Below are 25,288 nucleotides of genomic sequence, written 5' to 3' on the forward strand. Positions count from 1 at the left end.
CCAGAGGATGTTGGTGGTTCCCAAGAAGGCAGTGTTGCGAGAACATGGGGTAGCCACCGCGTAGTTTCGCCTGGGCGCTTGCACTTGAAAGTGGTGCTACAAGAGCTACAAGTTCTTAAAGGAAGGAGGTGTTGTGGTTGCCACCTATGCTTCTATGAGCTGTCTGGTGGCGCCGCCTGTGTCGGAGCCGGGATTGCGACGCGGGAATAAAAACACGGTGTGGCGACGCTCAAAGAACTAGACGTCTCTTCTTCACTCGCCGCGGTCGCGCCACCTCAACTTTCGACACAAGTGACGACGTCGAGCGTGCAGACCTGCCAGCTATCCCACAATTGTTGTTTTGTTAATAATAATAATATTTGGGGTTTTACGTGCCAAAACCACTTTCTGATTATGAGGCACGCCGTAGTGGAGGACTCCGGAAATTTTGACCACCTGGGGTTCTTTAACGTGCACCTAAATCTAAGCACCCGGGTGTTTTCGCATTTCGCCCCCATCGAAATGCGGCCGCCGTGGCCGGGATTCGATCCCGCGACCTCGTGCGCAGCATTGTTTTGTTCTTACACGTGTAAAATCATCATCATCATCATCATGACTTCTACCCTGGAAGTGGGGGGGGGGAATAAATTATTCAAGAAAAAAATTCACCGACAATTACGATAATCCACAATGCGAAATTTGAGGGCTGCTCTATGCATGCTTTTATTTTGCTATTCAGGGTTTTTTTTTTTCTTTCGCTAAACTAACTGCCTGTGACAGTTAGCACAATTCTAACCCTTGATCTAATTACTCGATGAGGCGGCCATTACTTCTAAGAAAAGTAAAAAAAATTGCAATTAAATAGTTATCGTAATTACGTCAATTACCTTTTTAATTGTTCACTTTATGCCACATATTTCTATCTACGATTTATAGCCGCCGATTTCGCGCGGCACACCTACTTCGAATGAATTCTCTTCGAACGAATGCCAGCCGAGGCGACGGTACTTCGACAGCGACGAAACGCCGAAACGCCCGTGTACTTAGATTCGCTTGAACGTTAAAGAACTATGCGACAAAAATAAATCTAGAGCCTCGACCCTTTGACCTCCCCTCCCCCGCCCAATACGGAATGCCTAAATCAATCGTAGTTGCGGGACGCAATAGCTTCAGGTTTTACAAAAAATAATAAATGCAAGCCATAGCTTAGAGTTTGATAAGTTTACGTTCTTTCTGCGTACCAACTTTATTTTCCTCGGCTCTGCAAGGGTTGCACAATAAATTTCCAGTACTAAGGAAAGAATAGAGTCACCTCTGCGAAAGGGCACGCACTTGGTTCATGATTTCGAACAGCAAACAGCACCAAACGACAGGACGAAGAGAAGGGCATAGACCACAGCACTGTGGTCTGTGTCCTTCTCTTCGTCCTATCGTTTAGCGCTGCGTTTTGCTCGAGTCAGCTCCAGTGGATTGACTTTATAGAAAGAGGGAGCAAGATGATTTAGATCAAGTTTTTCTGTCTTTTTCTGCATAAGGTAAATAGTAAAAGTGGATTTTCGAGTCAACATGATCCGAACGATCCGTGATCCGAAGAAGTCTAAAACTAAAAGTACCATGGTCATCGTCACTGACAAAATATTTTATTTTGCGAAGCTAATCCTGGCGAAGTTTCACCTTCTGTTTAATCAGCCAGAACAAAATCTGGTTAGATATGTCAGAAGGGTCTTTGTTACATAAGTAAGGGTTAAGAAGTACCTAAATTTTGGTCACCATATGTATGCCTTACAAGTGCTTAGTCACACATGCCCATATGTATGCAATGTAACTGCAATGGTTGATTAACGCAACTGCCACTATGCGGCCGATTTTATTGCTGACCGCTTGCCCCGCATTACGGAGATGCCGTGCTTGACACGTCCGTACGCGCGACCAGTACTGCATGGCCAGTATACGTCGCGCTGGATTTCGAAAAACGCCCAGCCATCTGTCATGTTTCCGTAGCGAGTTGCCTGAAAAATAAAACAAAGCGCCGTATTAATCAGAGAATAATAAGTTCTAAAGCCCAAATCAAAAAGAGAAAAAAAAATTAACGCATGCTCAGGACGGGCACCGAAGTCTGCAAATGCTAGATACGAGCAACGACGCTCGTAAGCGCCGGAAGCGGAAGAGGCTAGCAGATGATAGAGAGGCCCACATGCATGACATTTATACAAGAAAACTTGACCTGACCAAAACGATTCGAGTTTGCATGTTGCGCAATGAATTGTCTGCCGTTTTCATGTAAAACGCTAGCCCGTCGAGCTTAGCGAGTGTAGAATCGGTTTGCACCAGCTCGACTGCATGAGGCGCGTTGACTCTGCCCAACCCACATGCAACGCCCATTTGAATGCAGTCGGGTCGGTGGTTCGTAGCCAGTCACGATCAACGGGACGCGCTGTTTTATTTCTTGCCTCAGTGGAGGCTGCTGCAACAATCATTCCCTATTTTATACAAGCTCAAGTAAGCGCTATCACGTCGGAACGCCTGAGTATGGCTATGACTGGACCCGCGCTTGCCAATTCAAGTAAACCTAGCAGGGCCCCGATATTCTAGAAGGTTTTTCCGCTCAAAAAAATAGAAGCAGTGCCGGCCCTCGACAAAAGTTGTTACTTAGCGTTATCCACTACTCCAAAGCAGTTCTTATGAAGCCTAGTGTCTTCCTCGTTCGAAAGGTGGCGCAATTATCAGCTCAGTATGCTTAAAATCGGATGTCTTATCCGGGTTTGAAGTTAACCAGACATTGGAGGCCGGTTGCCTTTGGGAGCCCATGGCAAAATCCCAAAAGAGGCAGTGCAGAGTGATATGGGTGGGGCCTCTCCTGAGGTGAGAGAATCAAAGAGCAAAATTAGTGTTGAAGAACGACTCAGAATAATGGGTCAATATAAATGAGTCGCTAAAGTGCACCAATATCTGTACCTGAAAAGTGTGGTCACAGAATGAAAAAAGTGATCAAGAATGTTGGAAACCGCGTGCAGGAAAATTGAAAGTGTAAATAGACAACAAGGAGTCATCAAAGAGAAAGTGAGAGAGACAGAATCGTTAAATTGAATGCAAATAATGGAAACAAAAAAGACCGGAGATTTACAAGAATGAAAAGGAAGAAATAAGAAGGGAATATCTGCACGATAACACAGAGGGGCCTCGCTATTTGAGGCTAGAGCTGGTGGCTTAACTACAAAACATACTGGAATAAATGTTCGCAACAAGATAAAGCATCTGTACGCTACAGAAAATAACTGGAGCCTACTCAGTACATCCTAATGAAGTGCGAAGTGATTCACCCTGTGATACCTGTAGTTTTGCGTGCATATTCTAGAACCGCTTGGATCTAAAGAGGACGGAAGCATCAACCCGGCAGCATCCGAGATAAGCTAGAAACGTTTGAAATATCGCTAAAAAAATGCAGTGACGAAATTAATACGACTGGATCCGCTACAGGCGTAGGCAGCGGTACAAAGTAGATAATGAAGTTTTGAGGAAGAGAAAATAGGTTCAAGGAGGTGTATACAAAAATGTTAAAATGAAAAGCAGGCATAGCATACCTGAATAACTCAAGCGGGCTAGGTGACTACTTGTCACTGCCCCGTTCCAAAGGGGGTGCAATAAATCATCACAATCATCTATTAGTTGAGGTGCTTAGATTCGAGGAGCGTTTGAGAATACGGGGGTTAGTCTGCATAGGGATGAGATAAGACGCCCAAGAAACCGCGCGCGTGGTCTCAGTGGTTTACATACAAAACAGCGCAATAAGGTGTACCGCTTCCCACCTTGCCATTGAGCGAGTTGATGCTTTCGAAGACAAACATGTAGCCGCTCCCGAACTCTCGGAATGTGATGGACTCGGACATGTCGTCCGGCCAGTACTCGGACTGCAGGTAGCCGAGCGTCTCGCGGCAAACAGAGTCGATATCGGCTAAGAAGGAACGATCGCACTTCCTTCTGCGTGGGCCGACGCTGGGCGACCCCTTGGCGCTCACGTACGCCATCACGGCCATGCTCGACGAGAAAAGCACTCGAAGGCCGTCGACCCCGACCTCCCGCAGACGTCTCAAGGCCACCTCAGCCGTCGCCTGTGGGTGTAATTAGCGTTCCATTGTTAGCAAAGAGAACGTAACGAAGAATACGAGATCACGCAGAAATCCTATACACAGGCGGTATTTGGCGACGGGATACTACCACTACTAGTATTCAGTGTTGCTAGTAACTTCGCTTACAGGGAAGAACAGTGATTACAAAAATTAGCTAATCGAACTGGTGTCAACGTTTCAAACACAGGTTGGTTGAACCGTTGCCATCGAAATAAGACGTTTCTTTTCGTTGTTATCACTGATGTTTTAAAAAGAACCTTCTAACAGAGTGGCCGTTTCGTCCCATTTGCTCTACCACGATAAAACAAGTACTATGATTAGGAAAAAACTATATTATTAGGTTTTACGTGCCAAAACCACTTTCTGGTTACGAGGCACAACTATGATCAAGAGGATACTGTTACGAACAACTTCAACGAAAATCGCGAACTTCGCGTGACAGCTAGGAAAGATATCAAAAATAAAAATTACGTAGGTCATGTAGAGTTTTCAGTTCTCGATAGCCGTGACATGAGTAGCTGTGGCTGCTTCGGGGAATTGTACGTTTGAAAGCGATGGCCTCGCGAGAAAAATGCAATGTTGGTGTACTTCAAAGATGGTTGTTTGCGGCCGTCCCGCGTCGGAGTGGCCCATGGCGAACACTTAGAAGACTGCTAGGCTGACTCGGAGCAGTGTCGCTAATCTTCCAAAGCATTAAAACACCGCACGTGAGGCCTACAGGGACTGTGACGGACTATTGCAAACGGTAAAGTCAGCTTCTTGCACCATTTAAATTAGCCGCCAACACACCAGCACATAAAGTGAAGGAGTAATTGATTAACCGGACAGGACAGCATTGATTGAGCAGGACATATAGCGCTGCAAAGGGGGATGATTCGTGGCAACACAATTCACTTAGTGCGGAGAGCTGTGAAGAATTCCGAAGGCCCGTTCCTCTGGCGCGTTATGGGGTCAGTGTCAAAGCCAGTGAACTTATATGGTGCTTCAGGAAAAGCGCGTTATGCTTTCCCGATGAGTACTTGATTTAACCTTTGCCAGAGAAAATAAATATCGAAATTATTATTGCTGATACAAGGCGTCCTCTCTTTCGAGAATGCCATTAGTGTACAACCGTGGAATAACCAGTGCTGCAAGAACTAACTTGTAGCTTCTTCGTGTGGCAAAGTACGTTCCGATTTCGCAAAGAAGCCAAGGCTGACATGTTTGCACTGCGCGATAAATGGTACGTTACAAACCATTCGCCAGCACTTACGAAATTCGGTACATCGCCGAATTCCTTGCCCTCGCTGATCATGTAAGCGTAGCAAGACCCGTTTTGCGCAGTCATTGTTATGTGGGTCTGTATGATGATAAAGTCGATGGATCTAAAAGGAAGAAAAAAAAATACCGTGATTTAGGTCAACAGTGGAACCACAACAAGAATGACACTAAGCTAGCCAATATGAAAGGCATTTAGCTTGCTTTGGGCATTTAGCTATAGAGTTCATCGTTTGTTACGGTAAGTTTGTCACAATACGTACTGTGTGTTGCCGAGAAGCTTCGCGAACGCCTCCGCGTTTTTTGCTGTGATGAACCACAGGCCGAGAAAGGTCATGGAACCGTCCCTAAGCTCGAGAGCTGCTTTCAGGTACTGCGAGATTTTTATAACAAGAAAGAAAAGAAGACTGTTACTCCCGGCAGCACCGCAACCACTTTAGGCTAAAACGCTAATAAATCGAGGCCATTTTGTCGTGACATTGGATGCAAAAGGCCATAACCCATTTGTTCATAAATGACGCCTAAATAGAACACTCTGCTCCAGATACTTTTGGAGGTGCCGCACTTATGCCGGACTTGAAAACGAAAGCACAATAAAAATTAACTAGAAGTGTTGAAATATGGTACATAATCGCCGTTCCTAGGCCTTCGCAGTGATGCTCCTCGTAAGAAAATTGAAAGAATAAAGGTGAACTAAATATTGATTCGTTGCACCGGCTGTTGAAGTAGAACAATTTTGTCGCAGTCAGCCATTCACCACAAACCATCTCTCGCCATTCTTTATAGAGTTAAAGCTCGAGTCACCTACATTATCACAGAAGAATAGCGCGGCTATGCGTGTGTTATCGAAGCCTCATACTTAACTCCACCGAATAGAAGTGAAATGGGGTTGCGACAATGCAATATAGACATGACAGTAATATTGGTGTACGTCCACTGTGGTATTAGATGAAAATGTATTGTTATTTATAACTACGAGAGCCGTTTTTTTTCAATCTCCGATAGGCTATAAATAAAAGACAAGTTCATCTAAAACAATAATATTATTACCGAAAGATTAGTACAGTTACGGTCACTTTTCGACATAATCACCGAAGAGATTGAGGCATTTGTCATATCTGTGGATAAGCTTTGCAATACCCTCTTCAAAAAAAGTTGCCGCCAATGAATTCAAGTAGTCCTTGACGTTGGTTTGAAGGTCGCCATTGGTTTGAAAGCGCTTCCCACCAAGCCACGTCTTCAGTCCAGGAAAAAGATGAAAGTCACAGGGTGCTAAGTCTGGACTGTATGGCGGATGATCGAAAATGTCCCATCCAAATTGTTCGAGAAGCCGTTGAGTTGCTCCAGCAGTGTGTGGACGGGCATTTTCATGGATCAGAACAACTCCAGCGGTCAGCTTTCCTCTTCGTTTGTTCTGAATGGCTCTACGCAAACGTCGTAAAGTTGCACAATAAACAGCTGCAGTGATTGTGGTTCAGGGCTCCATAAACTCCACAAGCAACACACCTTGTTGATCCCAAAACACAGCAGCCATGGTCTTTCTGTTGTTGAAGGTTTTTTTGAATTTCTTTGGTTTGTTTGGTGAATTTGAATGCCTTCATTGTTGTGATTGTCGTTTTGTTTCCGGTGTGTCGTATTGAATCCAGGTTTCATCCCCAGTCAGGATTGATTTCAAAAGGTTGTCTCCTTCATCCTGATAACGCTCAAGGAACTCCAAAGCTGACGCCATTGGTCGAGTTTTGTGGCCGTCCGTCAACATTTTTGGGACCCAACCTGCACAAAGTTTTTTGTAGCGTAACCGTTCAGTAACAATAGAGTACAAAACAGACCTTGAAACTTCTGGAAATTCCGTAGATAAAGCAGTAATGGTGAATCTGCGGTTTTCTTTAACCATTCTGTCAACTCGTTGAACCAGGTCATCTGAAACGACAGATTTTCGTCCTTGGCCCCCTTCATCATGCACATCATTACGTCCATCTTTAAAATTTCGACACCATTCACGCACAACACCATCGCTCATGAAGTTTTCCCCATACATTCGACTCATTCTCCGATGGATTTCTGCAGCACCATGGCCTTCAGCCTGTAGAAAACGAATAACACTTTGCAATTCACACTTGGCGGGAGCAACAATAATGGCAGCCATGTTTACGTGGCTGTAGCACAATGCCGACTGACGCCTGAATGTCAACAATGGCGAAGTGTGTAGCGCGAGAGCTGCGCAGTTACCTACAGCGCATGTCCGCTTTCTGCTGCCCGCGTAGCGCCTGCACGGAGCGATCGGAGGTTGAAAAAAAAACGGCCCTCGTATTATCCAGGCTCACTAAGTATTTCTGATGAGCCATGAATGCGAACGCAATAGTGTTCAATTGAACGCCACTGAGCGGTCCTTCGAGTTTTGCGCTTCGAGTAATGCCTTCGCGTTTTGTGAGGGTTATGTTATCGTGTATTGCGAATAAATTGTTGAGGTTTATATTTTTTGGTACACTTTCTATGTTAGCATGTTGGCTGTAGAGCGGAATCACCTGGAAGATATTGCTGAGAAATCAAGGACGACGCATGCTACCAACGTCCTGCGAGACGAGAGACCGAGGAAACAGCAGCGGCAACCAAGGCCGGCAGGCGCGCGCGGCAGCTAAGCACAGTATGGGAGAGAGAGAGAGAGAGAGAGAGAGAGAGAGGGAGAGAGACTGAACCACGTGTCGGCTTCCGAGCGCGAGATGGCGGTACCTGCACACGCGCGTCACGCGACCGCCTCGCCGACGACAACCCGTCTCGTCCCGCGTCGTCGCGTCGCCATGTTTCCTCCCGTCGATGACGGCGGTAGGAGATATGGTGACGTGCTGGTGACGTGGCATCGTGGCGATGCCTTCTTTCTCACGCAACACCTGGCGCACTAGCGTGGCAGCAAATGTTCCGATTTGCCACCTCTGCTTCTTCGAGGCGCGCTCGTGGCGTGGCGTCGCAGCCAATGAGAAGTTGGTGCAGTTTCGGTGCTACAGACGCAAGCTTTTTCACGCAATAGATGCTTTCGTATCAGTACAAACATCCTTATATATATATATATATATATATATATATATATATATATATATATATATATATATATGGGTTTTCTTCAAAGTTCAGCACGCAGGACCCGACGTAACATACCCAGGAAAGAGTACTGTACTCTGACGTAGGCTGGCCCACCAGCAGAAAACGTGAAGTAAAAGAAGTCTTCCACAAAGTTCGTCGTCTCATTCGTATCGTTATTTAATTTGTTTCGTTTTTCCATTGCGGGTACATCACTCAAACTCAACTAATTTGCATTTCGCTTACCGAAATATGCAAAAGTAACAGATCACCGGAACGACTTTTCTAGGTAATCTCGGAAAAATAAATGAAATTTTTAGATTTTTACGTGCCAAAACCAGCAGCCAGCCACGCCGTGCACTGTAAGTCTATTTAGGCCTTTAAGAGTCCTTAAATGGGGCCCTGAACCACCCCTCGGGCTTGGCGAAATACCATAGCCAGCGGGTAGCATACGCTGATGTGAACAACTCAGCCAAGCTTTGCTGTTGTACGCGGTGCGTGGATCTCGCAAACGGTTTGCGAAGTCATTTTTCTCCCAAACGTTCTCTTTTCAACAGAAAGCCCTGTCTACACTCTCATCTAAAGCACTATTTCGTCATCGGATGCGCTATGTCGTCATTTCCTTAGACGGCTGCTATTGGCCGATAGCTGACAACAAGCCGCGGTCGGCTACATGGCGTAGATAACACGGCCGCCGCGAGGTGCCGCCACGGGTCCACCGGCTAAGTGCACTGCGACTCGCTGAAGACAACCGCGTTGGACTTATGTTCAGCGCGTCGTAGGCGCTAAAGGAGGAAGTCGTGGCATCTACGTTAACATCCAAAATGAAATTTGAACTGCGCGCCACGGTGTCATTTACAAGGCGGAGCGTTGTGGGGACGCTCCACTGATCCGTAGCCTTCCTAATGCAAGGCATTGAAGAAGTAACGGGAGCACAGTGGAGGCCGTGTTTGATTGCCCATAACTCCGCTTCTGCTTAACGCATTGAAGTACTTTTTGCGGTAAAGTATTTCAGAAACATAATATTTTCACGTCAAATGCCTTTTTGCACTTCGATAAAAAGTGATTCAGGGGCACCCTTAAGGGTACAAATTATCATATAATTCACACCCTACACCTTTAAGGGTGTAAGGATGTGAGGACGAGCCGTATGTTTCGCGGGCTCGATCTCCGCCACGGCGGCCGCATTTCGATGAAGGCGACATACAAAAACGCTTCACTTCTTGCATTGCATCAGAAAAAAAATGTCCCCACATTATAGTTTCTTTGATAACTCCGACGATTCAGTTGAGTATATTATCATTGAATGCCGTGAATATGATCAACAGCGGATTCGTCCACGTAACGGGATGGTTATGCCGTACAGAAGTCGTCGTCTCGCACTGAGCAAGCTGTTCGAACAGAGGTCATTTCGTGACAAGAAGAGATGTGCCCTTACTGCCCTTCGCCATATTTTAGTGGTCGCTAACGTTACTGACCACCTACAATTGACATTGCAGGTTTTGTCTGCTATGAAACGTGCTTATTGTTTAACGGACTGATGCCACGGTCTTGTTCTTGTATATGTATACATGAAAAGACTTGTGGGGTCTGTAATTCCTGCGTGGTGCATGATAGTCCAATAAGTAATTGAGTGTGGTTTCGGTGCTGATGTCCTTAGAGACACTCTTTGTATTCTTATGTTCGTTTGAGTACAGCGCTGATTGGTGCTTTCTTCTTGCTTCTCTCTCCTTTAGAGTAGCTAAAGTAACGAATTTGGTTGGGATTTCGGCATAGCTTGCGCTAACGTGGCCTTCTTTACCATGTTTCTACATCTAAACATGAAAAAATAACTGAAAAGTAAACATAAAGCGCTTGTGTAATTAAATTTGTATTCACGTACAAGAACTCAAGGTGGCCAAAGATACTGTGTATTCTCCCACTAAGGCCTGCCTCAAAATTATATCGTGGTTTTGGCACGTAAAATGCAGAATGCAATATTTTATGGAAGTCAGTGTTCAGCCTAGTCAAAGCAAGAAATTATCGCGTAGGGACGTTTCTTTTTGTGTGTGTGAGGTCGAGTTTAACGCACAGAGGGAAATGCCTAATTAGAAATCAAAATGACAGTCACCTCGAACGTCTTTCCGAACACGTCCTCGCGCTGCGAGAAGTCGTGCCTGAAGCCCAGCATACCCAAGGCGAGCATCTTGTAGTCTACGACCAGCTCAAGAAGCTTGTCCTTAACGCTTCTCAGCTTACGCATTGTTCCTTCGCGTTCCATGGCCTTATGCGAGGAGAAGCTCACGCCTCCCAGCGTCCTGTCAGAATGAGAGATTGCCTGCGACCCAGGAAACAGACACAGTTGTTAAGACTCGCGCATTTTGCAATTCAAACGGGCGCTGAAGTCATAACATTTTGTTTAGCTATATGCACAGCTATGCCCGTTTTCAGTTAGCGCGTTCTTTTGCCGCACCTCACTTCAAGCGCTGCAATTGGATGCCTCAAAACTCAAGGGAGTTGGGACTGCTGCATGAACAGTGCATGCCGCGTCGCGAAGTATTGCGTTCTCTCAGCGCATCCAAACATCGCACAATTTCATGGCGTGACAGCCTTTCCGAGAGTCGACAAGGTACGGTTCCTAACACTTGGTCATAAAACCTTTACTTATTTTTTCCGTAACGGCACTTAACAATGACGCTATAGTATTTTTGATTGTGTGTGCACGCAAATACTCCTAAAATAGTGACTCTGACATGTAAACCAATGGCAAATCTTATTGTGTTATTTCCCTTTCATAGCGTATTGTAGAGGGAAAGCCCTCTCTACCCTCTCAAACAAATAATTTGTAAGGAATCGTACGTATGCGGCATAAGGTGAGCTTTTGTAGTGAAGCTTTGGTAGCACGTTTCTCTGCTTTGGTAGCGTGTGTTTCCCCTTAATATTTAACGCGCGCAAGCACGGGCATGATAGACGATGCAGAAGTGCCGTTTAAATTCGACTTGGCACTCGTTAAGTTCCAGGTCTTACAGTGGCACGTCAAGAGGGCGGAGCATGGCGCTTCAGCACTCACCCCCTTTGCATTGAAGGTGGTTCTTAGATGCGCGTGAGTTGCACTTGTAAGTGAATCGATTCGACGATGGTTCTGCGACATCACAGTCGATTCGAAAAGAAAGCACTCTCAGCTAGAACATTCTTCCGCGGGAGGAAATTACCAGCCCATGGTTAGAGCCTGCAGATGACATCCCGAATGAAGCAATCTGCACCCCCCCCCCTGCCCCCAGGAGTAAGGAAAGGGGCGAGGAGTCAGACGCCGGCCTATTTTTTTTACGGAGAGAGGGATAGAATAGAGAGAGAAACCGTAGTCTATAGACCAGAATGAGCAGCATCTGTAAGGGCAGTCAATGTTTTGCTGCGGCAGCGGGAACTAGCCAAAAGAACGAAAAGAAGCCTGTATAACACTCAGCCTGTCGCTGTCACATGTTTTTCGCCAGTGTTCGCTTGCCATGGCAATCTCAGCAGCTGCCTTGTCATCCAGTTCGCAGCCCAGCGTCGGCAACACCGAACGTTGGCGACGAAGTGAGAGATTAAGTGCGCTTGCTCTAAACGGGTGTACGAGATTAACAGAGTTTGGTCCATGTATTAGAAATTGGGGATGAATGCAAGATTTCCTAGCCCATAAGAAGAATAAGGACTAGAGTTGGATAGAGCACGCAATCCCTGTGGCACAGATAACCAGGGATTTACTTGAGTCGAGGACATTAGATGGCGATGGAAGAAACTTAGTTGATGGCGTTCGAAGAAAGCTTAGTAAATGATATGCCATGACATGGTATTATATGTTTGTTCGGAAATCATATACAAATTGTCCAGGACGCAGGCGGAAACGACAATCAATGCCTGACAAAGCGCCAGCTACCCATATGGCACATCCATAAACGTTAGGGCACGGGCAGAGGTAAATGAAGTTGTCTGGTTGATGCCCTTTTCCTGCAGTTTGTTTTATTAGGCTCATTATGATACAACGATGGTGAAATGAACAGCTGCCAAAAAGACTTCTATAATAATGACAGTCTCCTCTTACCTTCTTGAATACCTCCCATGCGTAGCGTCCCTGGACGGGTTTCAGGTCACCATCGACTACGGTCAGATCGGAGAAGATAGCGTAATCGCAGATGCCCTCGGTGATGGGGTCTTCGATGCTAAGCGTGTCGCTCACCGTGCAGATCATAGGCTTGATTGTTGTCGTGGCTGCAAGCCACCGAGAGAACAAGCTGACATGATGACGATGGCAATTACACGGAAGATACTTCCAATGCGTTTTTGAAATAGCGCGGCGCGACATAGGAGCGCCCAACCTATACCACGCCACGTCATGATCATGTTGCTGTGTGGAAGGTGCACCTTTAAGTTACAATAACCAAGAATTCCAGCTTGCGGTGAAAAAAGATGCTGATCCCTTAGCGCGTCTTATGATGCTGCGCCTTTGAATTACAGTCATTTGGAGTCACAGATTTAAGATAAAATTAATGCTGAATTGGAACGAGGCTTTCTGCGGGAGGCACCCACTCTTTAAGCTTATCACGAGGTCTGTATTTACAATAGCGATGGGTAGCAGACAAACAATGCGTGGATGTGTCTTTTAGCCACGCATCACTGCAGTTAGCCCGTAAATATATATATTTGTTAACCTCAATTAGGCGTTAGCTGTAACATAAACATTAACTGGTATCTCATTACATTTTCTAGGATTTCATTGCTTCGGAGGAGTTTTCTGCAGTGTTCAAGGAGACTCAGTTTGTTTGTTTTATCAACCAAATGCGAGATCTGATGCCTTTCGTTTAGGACAAACATAACTTTTAATAGAAGGCGCATTGTCACACATGCATACTAACACACTAACATAAATACCAGAAGCTCCGAAACTCTGACTTCGAACGAGCCAAAATTATTTAAGAGTCATTCGACGATGCAGTGGTCACATTAAAGATGACGTTTTAATTAGCTGTTCGCAATCTGCTTAAATTATAGTGGAGTTCCCTTGCTCCGCAGTGGTTATTAAGAAAATTTTACTGAGTTGAGCAGCGGGTAGAAATGCGGACAAAGGTATTTTGTGCGTAAATGGCAGATTTGCTTTATTATTATTACGTGCAGAGAGGCACAAACAAAGCACCTAACTACAATGCATTTACAAGATCAGCACACCGAGAGACCAAGATGGAAACCAGGTTGTGCCAAGCTCACATGCCCGTCTTCGTCTTCCTTTGCGCCATGCAACATAAGAGCTTGTTGCATCGCAACAGTGTGCTTCACCGCAGTACAATTGTGTATTAATAAACTAATAATTATAAAACTAATTGTGAATTAATAAAACTAATACCGCTAAACGTAGGCCTCAAGAGAGCACCTAACATGATAACAAAGCGGGCCGCGCAGGATCTACAAAACACCAAAGGGGCACTGGGGGGATCAGAGTTGGAACCGGGAGTGGTCGTCGGTTGGAGCCACCTAGACTGAAACTTTCTGGGGGTGTTCGTGTAGCAGATCGGCTGTCCGCGATAGCGGGCATCCGATCCTATACACCCCCAAGAACGCGAGCCGTCTCAGCGAGCCCCCCACAAACGACAAATCCGGTTCTGGCCTTGGTCTCCCCGTTGCCAACTTGGCATGCTGGAGGCCCTATCAAAAAATACTGAATAATGGCACGTTGTTAACACTTAGTGCTGCGCAAATTCTCTCTTCCCTTCACCACAGTGCATTCTGTACGCTTCAGCACAATGCAATACTGCTAAGCGGTGAAGCCAACTTTAAACGCAATTGCGATTACTGAAGTTTACATTTTATGCTATAGTACGAATTGAATGTCACACAGCAATTTACAATTGATTTCAACCATGCGCATCCATGGAAAAATAATTTTCGAAAAGTGTAAAACAAAATACCGTAAGTTTACACTGATACATCTAAATTTAACTTACTGCTGGGGGTCGGAATCGTTCCAGGCGTCACCGGCAGGTCTTTCGATGTGGTGTAGTGGGGTCTCAGCTTTGTTCTCATGGTCGGCTCCGTTACAGCGCCAACTGTTGTATCATCCTCTACATCTTCTAAAGAAGAAACAAGAGGACGCCACATGAACGCGTGGGATAATTATTAGTAAGCAATTATGCAGGTCCAAGGCACATATTGGAATCTATGTGAATCAATTAATTATTGCTATACAATTGATGCCATTAAACACAACGTGTGACAACACAGTGATTACGTGCTTGCCATGCAGGATACCAAGTCGCAGATACTTACACCACGAGACCCACACGACCCTACATCAAGATGTCTCCGGGACCAGCCTATTTTGCTTTAAAACAGACAAAACTTTCTACCTATCCGTTATACGGGAGCAGATGTGAACATGAAATGCTTCCTGAGTTGAACAATCATCAGCATACGCACGCCCCATTCCAAGTATCTTACTACGCAATGACTCCCATACTTGTGCGCGTGACGGTGACTGTGCAATATTGCGTTTACGCGGAAAATAGCCCAGGCTGCAGCCGTATGAATCGCACCCTGCATGTCTTTGGCGAATGGAAGTCTACGCAAATCAGCACGTAGAACTGTGCTACCGGAGTCATTACGCCGTTTCACTGCTATGAAGCAGACTGCTCGTGTCATTTTCACCTAGACGGCAGCATGCTTTGAGGAGCATTCAGCTTCTTTGTAGATGCGGGCTACAACACTGACAATCTTCTCCCTTTCAGCCACAATTTTATGGACGCCAGCTACTCTTACTTTATGAGTCTTACGGAGCGGCAGCTACTAGGACATTCTTTTATATCGTGTCACATGTTGACCTAAGACGGTGGTGTGACAGCCGAGCAGATGATGACTAAGAATAAAGTATTCCGACGGAAGAAGGAAAGCATAGGAGAGGCCCCGGCCAGCATGGACGTATCGTAGAATGTGTGGCGGAAGTCACGTACTGTTTTTCGCAAAAGACTATTGGGAGTGGTAACCCAAACGTCAATGTTGTCATAGGAACCACGCTTCTGAAGATCTTGCCGCTGGTCTAGGCCTCTGGAAAGGGAGGTAGGTTTTTTCGCCCTAACCTTTCTCGCAGCAGATCCTGTTCGCGAGACAACCTGACTTTGGAGCGTGGTGTGTTAGCTTGAAAGTTGTGTTTTGGGTCTGTGAGTCTAAGTGGTCAGTCAGCAACACACTCAAGTAATCATGGCGTCGGTGTTTTTTTTTTTAATGCGAGGGTAAATGCCTCAGGGCATACAGGGGTATGGGATGGGGGAGAATAAGGATGATTAAATGAATGAAAAAAGATTTGCTGATCTAATGAAGTCCAAGAGAGATCGATAATGGGGTCCCTGCGTCCAAGCAATGTAATCGCTCGGGTTATGCAGCGAGAGTCCCGCTGCTACGAGGTGCCGGAGCCTCGTCCGTTTCAGTGTAGGGCAAACCCACCGCAGGTGGGTCTTTGTGGTTTTGTTCAACGGATCACGGAAAAGCACAGGAGTGCGTACGTTACAAAAGTTTCGTAAGCATCAGTTCTGACGCCCGTCGGCAGCACACACTATCGGCGGCTCGTAGCAATGCAAGTTCAAAGATTCCCCCTCTCTGCTGCGGCGAGCTGATTGGAGGCGCAATGGGAAATGGCACACGAACATGGCTGCATTTCCGGCTTCAAAAACGTGACGTCAAGGCCTTTCCTATTGTGTTTTTTTCCTACATGAGTGTTCCCTAATTAACCAACCGTATAGGTGTTCAACTTGACCAACTTAGTACACGACGTTGTCTTTACAGCTGGCCTAACCAGGGTTTTTTTAATTTGACCTATGAATTATCTCGTCGAGCATGATCGGACAGGACTGACAGTGCGAAAGGAGAACAAAATATATCGAACACTACTCGTTCATTCTTCAGCTGGTGAGGTAGGGAATTATGACGCTACTTGGTACTTTGTGGATATTTTCTTTGTAGGAAATTATGAAGAGACTAACAATGAACAGACACTGCCGAATGCTAACACAACAGCTTCACCAGGACGCTTTAAATGGATCTACACACTGTAGTATTTCTTAGCATTTATAAGAGATCAAACAGAATTATCTAGAGATGGGTCGTAGCAATTCTCAACATAAAGGACTGCAATTTCTCATTACACTTCTCCTTTTGCAAACATACAACCGTTTGGATACCCCGGATTGCAGCAGATTATGATCTCATATCTATTACTGTAGAATGAACCTACAAGTCGTAATAGCCTACGCGATAGTAAGGAAAATGAATAAATGCAACGAATAACTCCATTACAGCTAAGACGATAAATTAGCACATGCAAAATGAGACATGTGGGTTAATCTCCCATTCATAAAGGTGTCAAGAAAGAGTGCTACGCAGAATGCACTGGCTGGTTGCTGCACTTTGAAGACTCACCGTCTCTTTCAGGTTCTCGGTAATCTGCAAGGAAGAAACAGGCCCCATCATAAAATAGCCCATGCATGCCTTAACTTATTTGTTCCGGTATGTAAAAATAAAACAATGCTGTTCATTGCGTGCCGCTTATGCAAAGAACGAGCAATCGATCGTCGAACGTAATAAAAATATTACCATTATCGTAATATTTCCCAGGTGTTCAATATAGAGTAACTTCGAAACCTTTGTAGACTTCCCAGCTGCGTTCTGAGGTAAGTTTTAAAGGCTTACCAGGAATGGTTACCCAAAGGAATGGGATGAAGGGCGAGTGTAACAAGAAATCAAGCGAATTCAATCATTTAAATCCTTAAATAAGGTGGTACCTATAGCACATACTACATAGAAAATATGCTTGTCCTCTCGGACTTCTTTGATAGTATGCTTCGGCTAACTCACAATTTTTCCTTTTTTTTTAATTTGAAGGGTGAAATAACTATAAAACTGCCAGCTGTGGCTTCAGAACATTTAAACTGGTGAAAACGCACGACTCGCACCTTAAACAGCAATGCCGTCACAGACTTCCGTTGTGGAGCAATGCGACACACCGCGATTTCGCAGGCGATTTTTGTCTCTGGCTACGCCTAATTGGGGATACTTCATGATCTGTGCTATTTGCTTAACGCTAGAACGTTAGTCTTTGATGCCGCCACCTCAGGTAGGGCTATATCGCCCGTTATCGGATGCTATTTAAGAGCCTTGAGATGAAATCACGAGCGAACCGAGGGTTTCACGTTTTAAATCTGCATCTTACTCGATACATGAGTTAGTTTTAGTATATGGCTTATCCAATATCTTATTACAATCGCCCAACAAAATACAATAAAGGGATTATATTATAGGCCCTGAATTCAAACAAGACAAATCATTTTATGGAAGATGGAGGCTATCATCGACGAACAATTAGCGAAGACGGAAACGATCGACCCAAAGCCAATTTTTCTAAGGGTAAGGGTTTTCTCGCTCGCTGATGGTCCTACGATGAGCTTGATATAGCGGGAGCTTACGGGTTAATACACAGAAATTATGGATATTTCAGTGCACTTACAGACTACTAAGGCCAAGAGCATCGCCACAAGAAGAAGCAGGAACAGAACGACGATTACCAATTTCAGCAAAATCAGCGTGATTGACCTGCGGAGGAAAGCAGAAACATTGGCACCATAGTTGAGCGCTCGTGCCTGAGACTTGCTTAAGCAATCTCAATAACGTGACTAAAACCTTGTGTTTCTGGGCAATTCATTAAACGGCCCCTCACCACGTCTGGCCATATTGAGCCGACAGGCGCCGTGCACACAATGAGCGCCAGCGATCGTGCCTGCTGATAGTTACATCCCAACGCGCCCCGGAAACAGCTTAAATTTCAAACTAAACGTCGTTTTTCCTTCTCCTCGCGGACGCCGCGCTCCGAGCCGAAGATTGGACGTATATCGCGCGAGTGCGCCTACGTACAAAGCGGTTCTGTGACGTCGTTTACCGTGACACGTGTATTCAAGAATTATTCAAGGCAACATCAGTTATTTAATTCATTGCTTCAATAATGAATTATCGTTTAAAGAAATAAGAAAAGATAGAAACGGTATGTCTGCGTGATTTTGTTTTACTTCATACCGTAGCAAGAGAAATCTGCTTCCGTTTCGTCTGCTTGTTCCCGTGTGTTGCAGTCGCGCGCGTTTCTACCGCCTTCCAACGCCGCGATCATGCTCTCTGAGCCATTTGCGTTTGCCTCAGTGTTCGTGTAGCTCTGATTTAGGCCGCTCGTCAGATGTTCTCCTGCACAGGGCGCAAAACTGTGCGTTGCGCGAATCTAGATAGTCGCACCCGCAGGCGTGTGAGGCCGTCATAGGAAGTGCGCCGGCAACGACAAAAGAAAGAGGCGGCACCCGTGACGTATGCGTCACGTGAGTCTCCGGCTCCGGCATCGGAGAATGCAGGGAACGTTCACTTGTGGAGGCTAGATGGGGCAAGCGGAGAGAGTACCTCTCCTGGCAGTGGCGCTCAACTGCTGAAATCATGGGTTCGCGGCACTTCAATATCTCTATCTCGGCTATTAATGAACTAATTTGCAAAAATTCTTGCGGTGGAACAGTCCTTAGAGGGCACGTAATAATTTCCACTGTATGATCAAAATTTGCTGCGTGGCCTGGTAAGGGACCCTTTAAGAGAAATTTACTGTTTGAAGCACTTGTTGCTTCACGAGTTCGGCATCATAGTGGGCAGCAATGTGACGCTCCGATTAATATAAGAGTACTTTCAAGATAAATCGTGCGGTCAATAACTCTGAAAGGAAAGCCAGTAGGATGTCACATTGGCCGACATTGGCCAATATGAGCTACAGCATGGTAGCCGATATAGCAAAAAATGGTTTAATACATACTAGTAAATTGAACTGTGTTCTTTGGCCAAATTTTTGTATGACGGCTGCGCCGTGCTGTGCTGCGGTCGTTTCGATCACGAGCACCGTGTTTTAGCCGACTTGGAACACGACTATACAATTATCTCGGCACATACACGTGGGCTCACGCAACGTAATGATGTCTTCCCAGATGGAAGTACGGAAACCCCACATCTAGGCTAGTAAATAAGATGAAGTGCATCACTGCAGCAGAAAGTACCCTAATCTGTGCAGCACTGCAAGTAGAGGAGCGGCAGTGTTGCGTGTTGCGGCACCTGCGATGGATACTAAGCAACGCGCACTGTCGAGCAAATCTAATATCCCTGAGAGAAGTTCGAGGCTTCCGAAGTAAGTGGACTGTTTTAGCATTAAGTGTGGCTTTACAACCACTGTTAGTATAACTATACTAAACCTTCATTTTGGGAACACACACAAAAAAACGTAACTAAGCTACTCTTTTCGTCCTATTTAATTGCCGATTGCGCTCCCGTAACAAACGACGTGTTTCGCGTATGCACTTTACACGTCGCAAAGACAGTAACCCGAACGCACCTTGTACTAGCAATGGTGAATCAAGACTAACTTCGTAATCCGGCTCTTTGGTGCCTAAAATACACTTGGTGCTATCTGCGAAATTCCTAAGAGGTAATTTTATTACGTATTTGTCTATCTTCTCCCTTTCAAGAAAAAAAAATGGGAATCATACTTGCCTGTTTTTTTCCTCTGGAAGGTAGAAACAACATTTTTGGTCACTGCGCTCATCGAAATACATCGTCAGCCAAGCTTAGCGCATTCAGCTTTGTAGCAGATAGCCAGGAGGTCAAAGGTACACTGCTGCCAACGCTACACGTACTAGGTAGCAATAAAATCCCACCTGTTTGCCTAACATGTAAGGCAAAACTTAGCTTACTGCTAGCTCCTACTTCCCTGCAGTTTAACTAGATTAGCCGTAGAAATGTTTTGAACCAGTTAAAAGAAGAAAAGAGGTTTATTTTCTGTTTAAATAAACGTCTGTAACAAGAATATACAGAAGAAGGTCCCCTTGTCGACGACTGTATTGGACCAACTTAAATATGGAATTTGTGTAAGCGTGCGCCTTCGTTTATATATATATATATATATATATATATATATATATATATATATATATATATATATATATATATATATATATATATATATATATATATATATATATATATATATATATATATATATATATATATATATATATATATAGTCATATCATGAGAAGCCAAAAAACACTGACACCAAGGACAACATAGGGGAAATTACTTGTGCTTAATAAGTGGAATGGAGAAATGATAAATTAATGGAGATTAAAGGGGATGAAGAAACAACTTGCCGCAGGTGGGAACCGAACCCGCAACCTTCGCATTTCGCGTGCGAATGTATATATATATATATATATATATATATATATATATATATATATATACACAGAAATAGAGAGAGAGGGAGATTACATAAAGAGCACGGGTGGTAAACAATTCCTCAAGATTAAAAAGAGGCACTTTAGATTGACATTCAACGCGTAGCTGTTAGCTTGTTTGCTTTGTACAGCGTTGAAGCCACTACAAATTCAAACGAAACATTGTGCGAAAAACGCTGTAATCAAATTGTTGTGAGGGTGTCGGAAAAACCAACTTACTGCCCCAAATTGTGTCCATGCCTGAAAAGTATCCTGGAACAGTTATAAAAGTCACGTTTAGCGCAAATGATACGGTGCATCAGTGATCAGTGTATGCTCGATCAATTATTCCTTTAAAAAATGTACCACTAAATTGTCACGTTCTCCTAGTAATGCTTGCTGCTTTCCGAAGTTTCACCGAAGAATAAGTTTTTCTCACTTAGATTACTGCAAAGCATGCTTCACAAAGTGTCACTTTTCTGGAGATCGCAGCTAGCTGAGTATAAGGGATTATCAGTATGCTCTCTGCAACGCGAACTGCTCCCACCGTAGAGGCAGTATCACAAGGGTTTCACTATGGGAAGGAATAGGCAGCTTGACATGACTGCATTTCACAGGCACTAGCCACTAATTTTCGCTTAAATATCTTCGAGATGCATTTATGCGATTGCTCCTGCATACTTAGAAGCTAAGGGCTTGCTTACCTTGAGTTCGTTGCGTCTGCGTATTGGTCGTTTCCACTGCAACGGGAAAAGCAAATATCTTTTTTCACAGCAGAACTTGCTTCTTTTGCCCATGAAACGTCTGTGATGACGCCCGATAAAGAAAAGGGTGATTTGGAAGCGAGAAGAGAAGCAGTGGACATTTCTGCAATGTGCATTCCATCTTCCCACAGGAGGGTGAAATTCCTATTGCGGAGGACACGGAGTCCGAAAAGCAGTTGGCTTCCCTGGCGACAGACAGCGCCACGGTCCCCTTAACAAATGAAATTACATTTTTAATTCACCATTGTAGCACAGGAAGTGTAGTTCTAGTTTAGACTCATCTAGGCAGCAATGTACTGATGAGCAGAGGCCAGTTGAGCAAAATCTAGCAGTAGGTCATTTGTCACAGAGAAGTAAACAGCGCGCAGAACAAGCACTCGGGTGACGAGTGTGATGAAATTTCAATTTATTAAGTATGCAGTAATATTTACAGCAATGGACGCACAATGGTAAGATATATTGATGATATCGACTTAATAAACACGAATATTGCCCTTAATACGTACATAGCGATGTCAGGATGCAATGTGGCTGCTATTAAGTATAGTAATAAACAAACTACGCCGCGTAATGTCACTTCTATGCAGTATATGAGCCTCTAGGTCGCCTTAGCTAGACCCAGTCATAAGAAGTTCTATTATCATGAAAACGTTATAGACGGTCTTCTAAAAGTAACCTGTTACACGTATAACATGCACCGGGAACGTCTAATATATGACAATATGGTAAATAGATGGTGATGTCCTTGCTTTCCATTTATATTTTCGATGTAGCGTTATGAGCACGCTATTCCATTGCTTGCTTGAGTATGATTTGGTTACTTTAATCATTGCCCATATGTGTTACTTGCTCATTGTCATGCTTGCATTATGTATTATGTGCGACTGATAATGTGGGATCATGGGGTTTCACTATATTTGGTTAGTAATGCAAAATCTTTCTGGCATAGTGCCTTTTGAATGAAAATGAAAAGAAAAAGTAAAGAAAAGCGCACAGGACGCTTACTATTTGGCATGAACTGTGCTGGCATTGGCGGCGGCGGCGGCGGCAGTGGTGGCGGTGGCGGCTGAGGCAGTCGTGGCGTGGTTACGACGGGGGATAGACGAGCAGGGGTGGCCACAGCGGAGACGGGGCCAGGTACGTTGGGTGCCACGTTCATGGGCCTCGGGTCTCCCCGCTGTGGTGGTGGGGGAAGCTTTGGTATAGTGGGGGGAATGGCGGGTTCCTGGCGAGGAATCGAAGGAATGATCGGCTGCATGGCGAATGGGGACGCTTGGGTCTCTGCGAAGAGACGGGGACGACACAGCCGCACGCAACGAACGAGCACGTAACGAACGAGCACGCTTTGTCTGCTTCTTCGTTGCGTGGTCAACATGCGGAACGCGCTGGCGCTGTTCTTCTTACTTCCTATCAAGCATGCGGCTCGTACCCTCAATATGTTGGATTGGCCAAGTTTGGCAATGGAACTATTATAGAAGTCCTTGCCTCCCGTTAACTGACTGGTCTGCAGTACCTAGATTTAAATGATAAAGTGGATTCGAGAACGGCGCCGCGGTAGCTCGATTGCTGCAGGGGTAAGTTTGCACTACAACGATCAAGCGTATGCAGGAGTAACTCTTGTACATAGTTCTAAATATGAGGTGTAAAATTGATGGTTTGTTCGCGGTTCTTCATTATTTATGAGAAAGCATCAAATGGCCCATTGAGAGACAAAGGCGGTGTCTGTAGGAGCGACAGGGCTCCCAAGTTGCCATTGGCTTCGATGCCACGTCACGAGCGCGCCTCAACGGAGCAGAGCGGGTGAAACGGAACACCTGCTGGCGCGACAGCGCGCAGGAGGTTGGGTGAGGGGAGAGGGCGCCATGCGCGCGGTCCGCATCTCTCTCTCACCTCCAGTTGGCTTAGCCCCCGAGCGCAGCTGCAGGCCTTGCTGGCCGCTGCTGCATCCTAGGTCTGTCGTCGCCTGATCCGCGTACGTAACAAATAATAAGTAACAATACATAAATACACTTGATTTCTCGGCAATAGCGTCCAAACGATGTCATTGTACAGCGAACATGATACCGTAGAGACTACAAAATAATAATAATAAAAAAGAACTCACCCGCACCATAACTGCAAACTCGGTAACATACGCCGCAGCAAAAATTGAAAACATTACCTGCAGCGCAAAACACGAGAAACCGCTCCGCGCCGTTAAATTTCACAGTAATGCTTTCGCATTCACAAATCATAAAGAGTGCTTAGATATCCTATTATCGTCTATTACTTTTTTTAAATATTAATTCATTAACATTATCTTCCATGTGGTTTAGTCTTCCTGAATACCTGCACAATTAAGAATGAGAAATGTTCACTCTGTTTTTTTTTTCGATGTTCTGATTTCCCTGATAATGTCTTCCTCTTTCCCCGGGTGGTTGTGTATGAGTTCTGAGTGAAGGAGAAGTTCCTCGGTACTGAGCGAAACATAACTGTAGATTCGCACTTCGACGAGTATCGAGGCAAGCCAAATATGGAACTGGATCGGCCCTTCACAGAAGCAGAAATCGAGAGGGCCTTGAGCAAGCTCACCCGCAACACGGCGCCGGGGTACGACAGAATAAACAACAAGACACTCCGGAACCTTGACGGACCCTCTGTAGACGCGCTCTTAAAATACATCAACGAGTGCTGGCAACAAGGTAAAGTACCACCGGAATGGAAACATGCCGAGGTAACCATGATACCTAAACCCAACAAGCCCATCAGCGTGCAGAACCTTCGACCTATATCCCTAACCTCGTGTGCTGGAAAACTCTACGAGCACATGGTGCACAACCGCATGATCGACTATCTCGAAGACAACGAACACGTCCCAAGCACTATGTTCGGATTTCGAGCTCACCTGTCCGCGCAAGACGTGTTGCTGCAAATCAAGGAAAAAGTCATCGACAAGCTGGACACGCACAGCAAAAGAGCCATCCTCGCACTTGACGTGAAAGGGGCTTTCGACAACGTGTCACACGAAGCCATACTGCAGCACCTCAACGTATATAACTGCGGTGAAAAAGTATATAATTACATCAAAGCTTTTCTGAAAGAACGTACAGCCACAGTGGGGATAGGCAACTTACGCTCTGAGAAATTCGACATACCGCGAAAGGGAACGCCACAAGGCTCCGTCATTTCGCCGATGCTATTCAATCTGGCGATGAGCACACTACCCAAGCAACTGAAGCAAATAGAAGGGATTGGTCACGCAATATATGCTGACGACCTCACCATCTGGACTACGGGAGGGTCGACAGGTCAACAGCAAGACGCTCTGCAAGAAGCGGTTGACACTACGGAAAAGTACCTGGAAGCATGTGGACTGACGTGCGCACCTGAAAAATCGGAGCTCTTGGTGCTAAGGAAGCGCACAAGAGGCCGACAACCGCAGCAGATACCAGACCCGGTAGTAAAGGTGGGAGGCATCATGATTCCGCAGGTTACGACGCTCCGCATCCTCGGACTCCTGATTCAAAAGGACGGGGCCGGGGGAGCAAAGTTGGAAAAAATTCAAAGAACAGTGCAACAAATAACCCACCTTATCAAAAGAGTGACGAACAAAAGCCACGGACTCAAGGAAGAAGACTGCACGAAAATGATACAAGCGCTGCTCACGAGCATCGTCACGTACGGGACCCCATACGTTGACATGAAGAACAGTCAACGAGACAAAGTAAACGCCCTCATCAGAAAATCATACAAAATTGCCTTGGGTCTGTCCCCCTCCACGTCCACAGCGAAATTACTCAAAATGGGAGTCCACAACACGTGGGAA

At 45.3% G+C, this 25,288-nt stretch overlaps 1 protein-coding gene across 1 annotated transcript; it reads right to left on the reverse strand.

Annotated features, from left to right (window-relative positions):
* Nucleotides 1-1,813: 1,813 nt before the first annotated feature.
* On the reverse strand, nt 1,814-22,557 carry LOC135903841 (uncharacterized). The gene is made up of 13 exons (XM_070538165.1): nt 22,489-22,557; nt 21,424-21,459; nt 20,960-20,992; nt 19,994-20,010; nt 17,941-18,026; nt 16,857-16,880; nt 14,393-14,518; nt 12,499-12,665; nt 10,549-10,755; nt 5,627-5,736; nt 5,359-5,470; nt 3,786-4,088; nt 1,814-1,988 (listed from the first exon to the last, which is right to left on the reverse strand). The coding sequence occupies exons 5-13, from the start codon at nt 17,960-17,962 to the stop codon at nt 1,833-1,835; spliced, it is 1,227 nt and encodes a 408-aa protein (XP_070394266.1). The 5' UTR covers nt 17,963-18,026; nt 19,994-20,010; nt 20,960-20,992; nt 21,424-21,459; nt 22,489-22,557; the 3' UTR covers nt 1,814-1,832.
* Between the last annotated feature and the right edge of the window lie 2,731 nt (nt 22,558-25,288).

This window comes from Dermacentor albipictus, chromosome 4 (assembly GCF_038994185.2).
Source record: "Dermacentor albipictus isolate Rhodes 1998 colony chromosome 4, USDA_Dalb.pri_finalv2, whole genome shotgun sequence".
Lineage (NCBI taxonomy): Eukaryota > Metazoa > Arthropoda > Arachnida > Ixodida > Ixodidae > Dermacentor > Dermacentor albipictus.

Excerpts from the sequence above, each read along its gene's own strand:
- LOC135903841 (XM_070538165.1), bottom strand. The coding sequence starts at position 17,962 with ATGCTCTTGGCCTTAGTAGTCT. Across the intron at positions 16,881-17,940 it reads GCTCTTGGCCTTAGTAGTCT|ATTACCGAGAACCTGAAAGA; the intron begins GTAAGTGCACTG and ends TCTTCCTTGCAG. Across the intron at positions 14,519-16,856 it reads CCGAGAACCTGAAAGAGACG|AAGATGTAGAGGATGATACA; the intron begins GTGAGTCTTCAA and ends TTTCTTCTTTAG.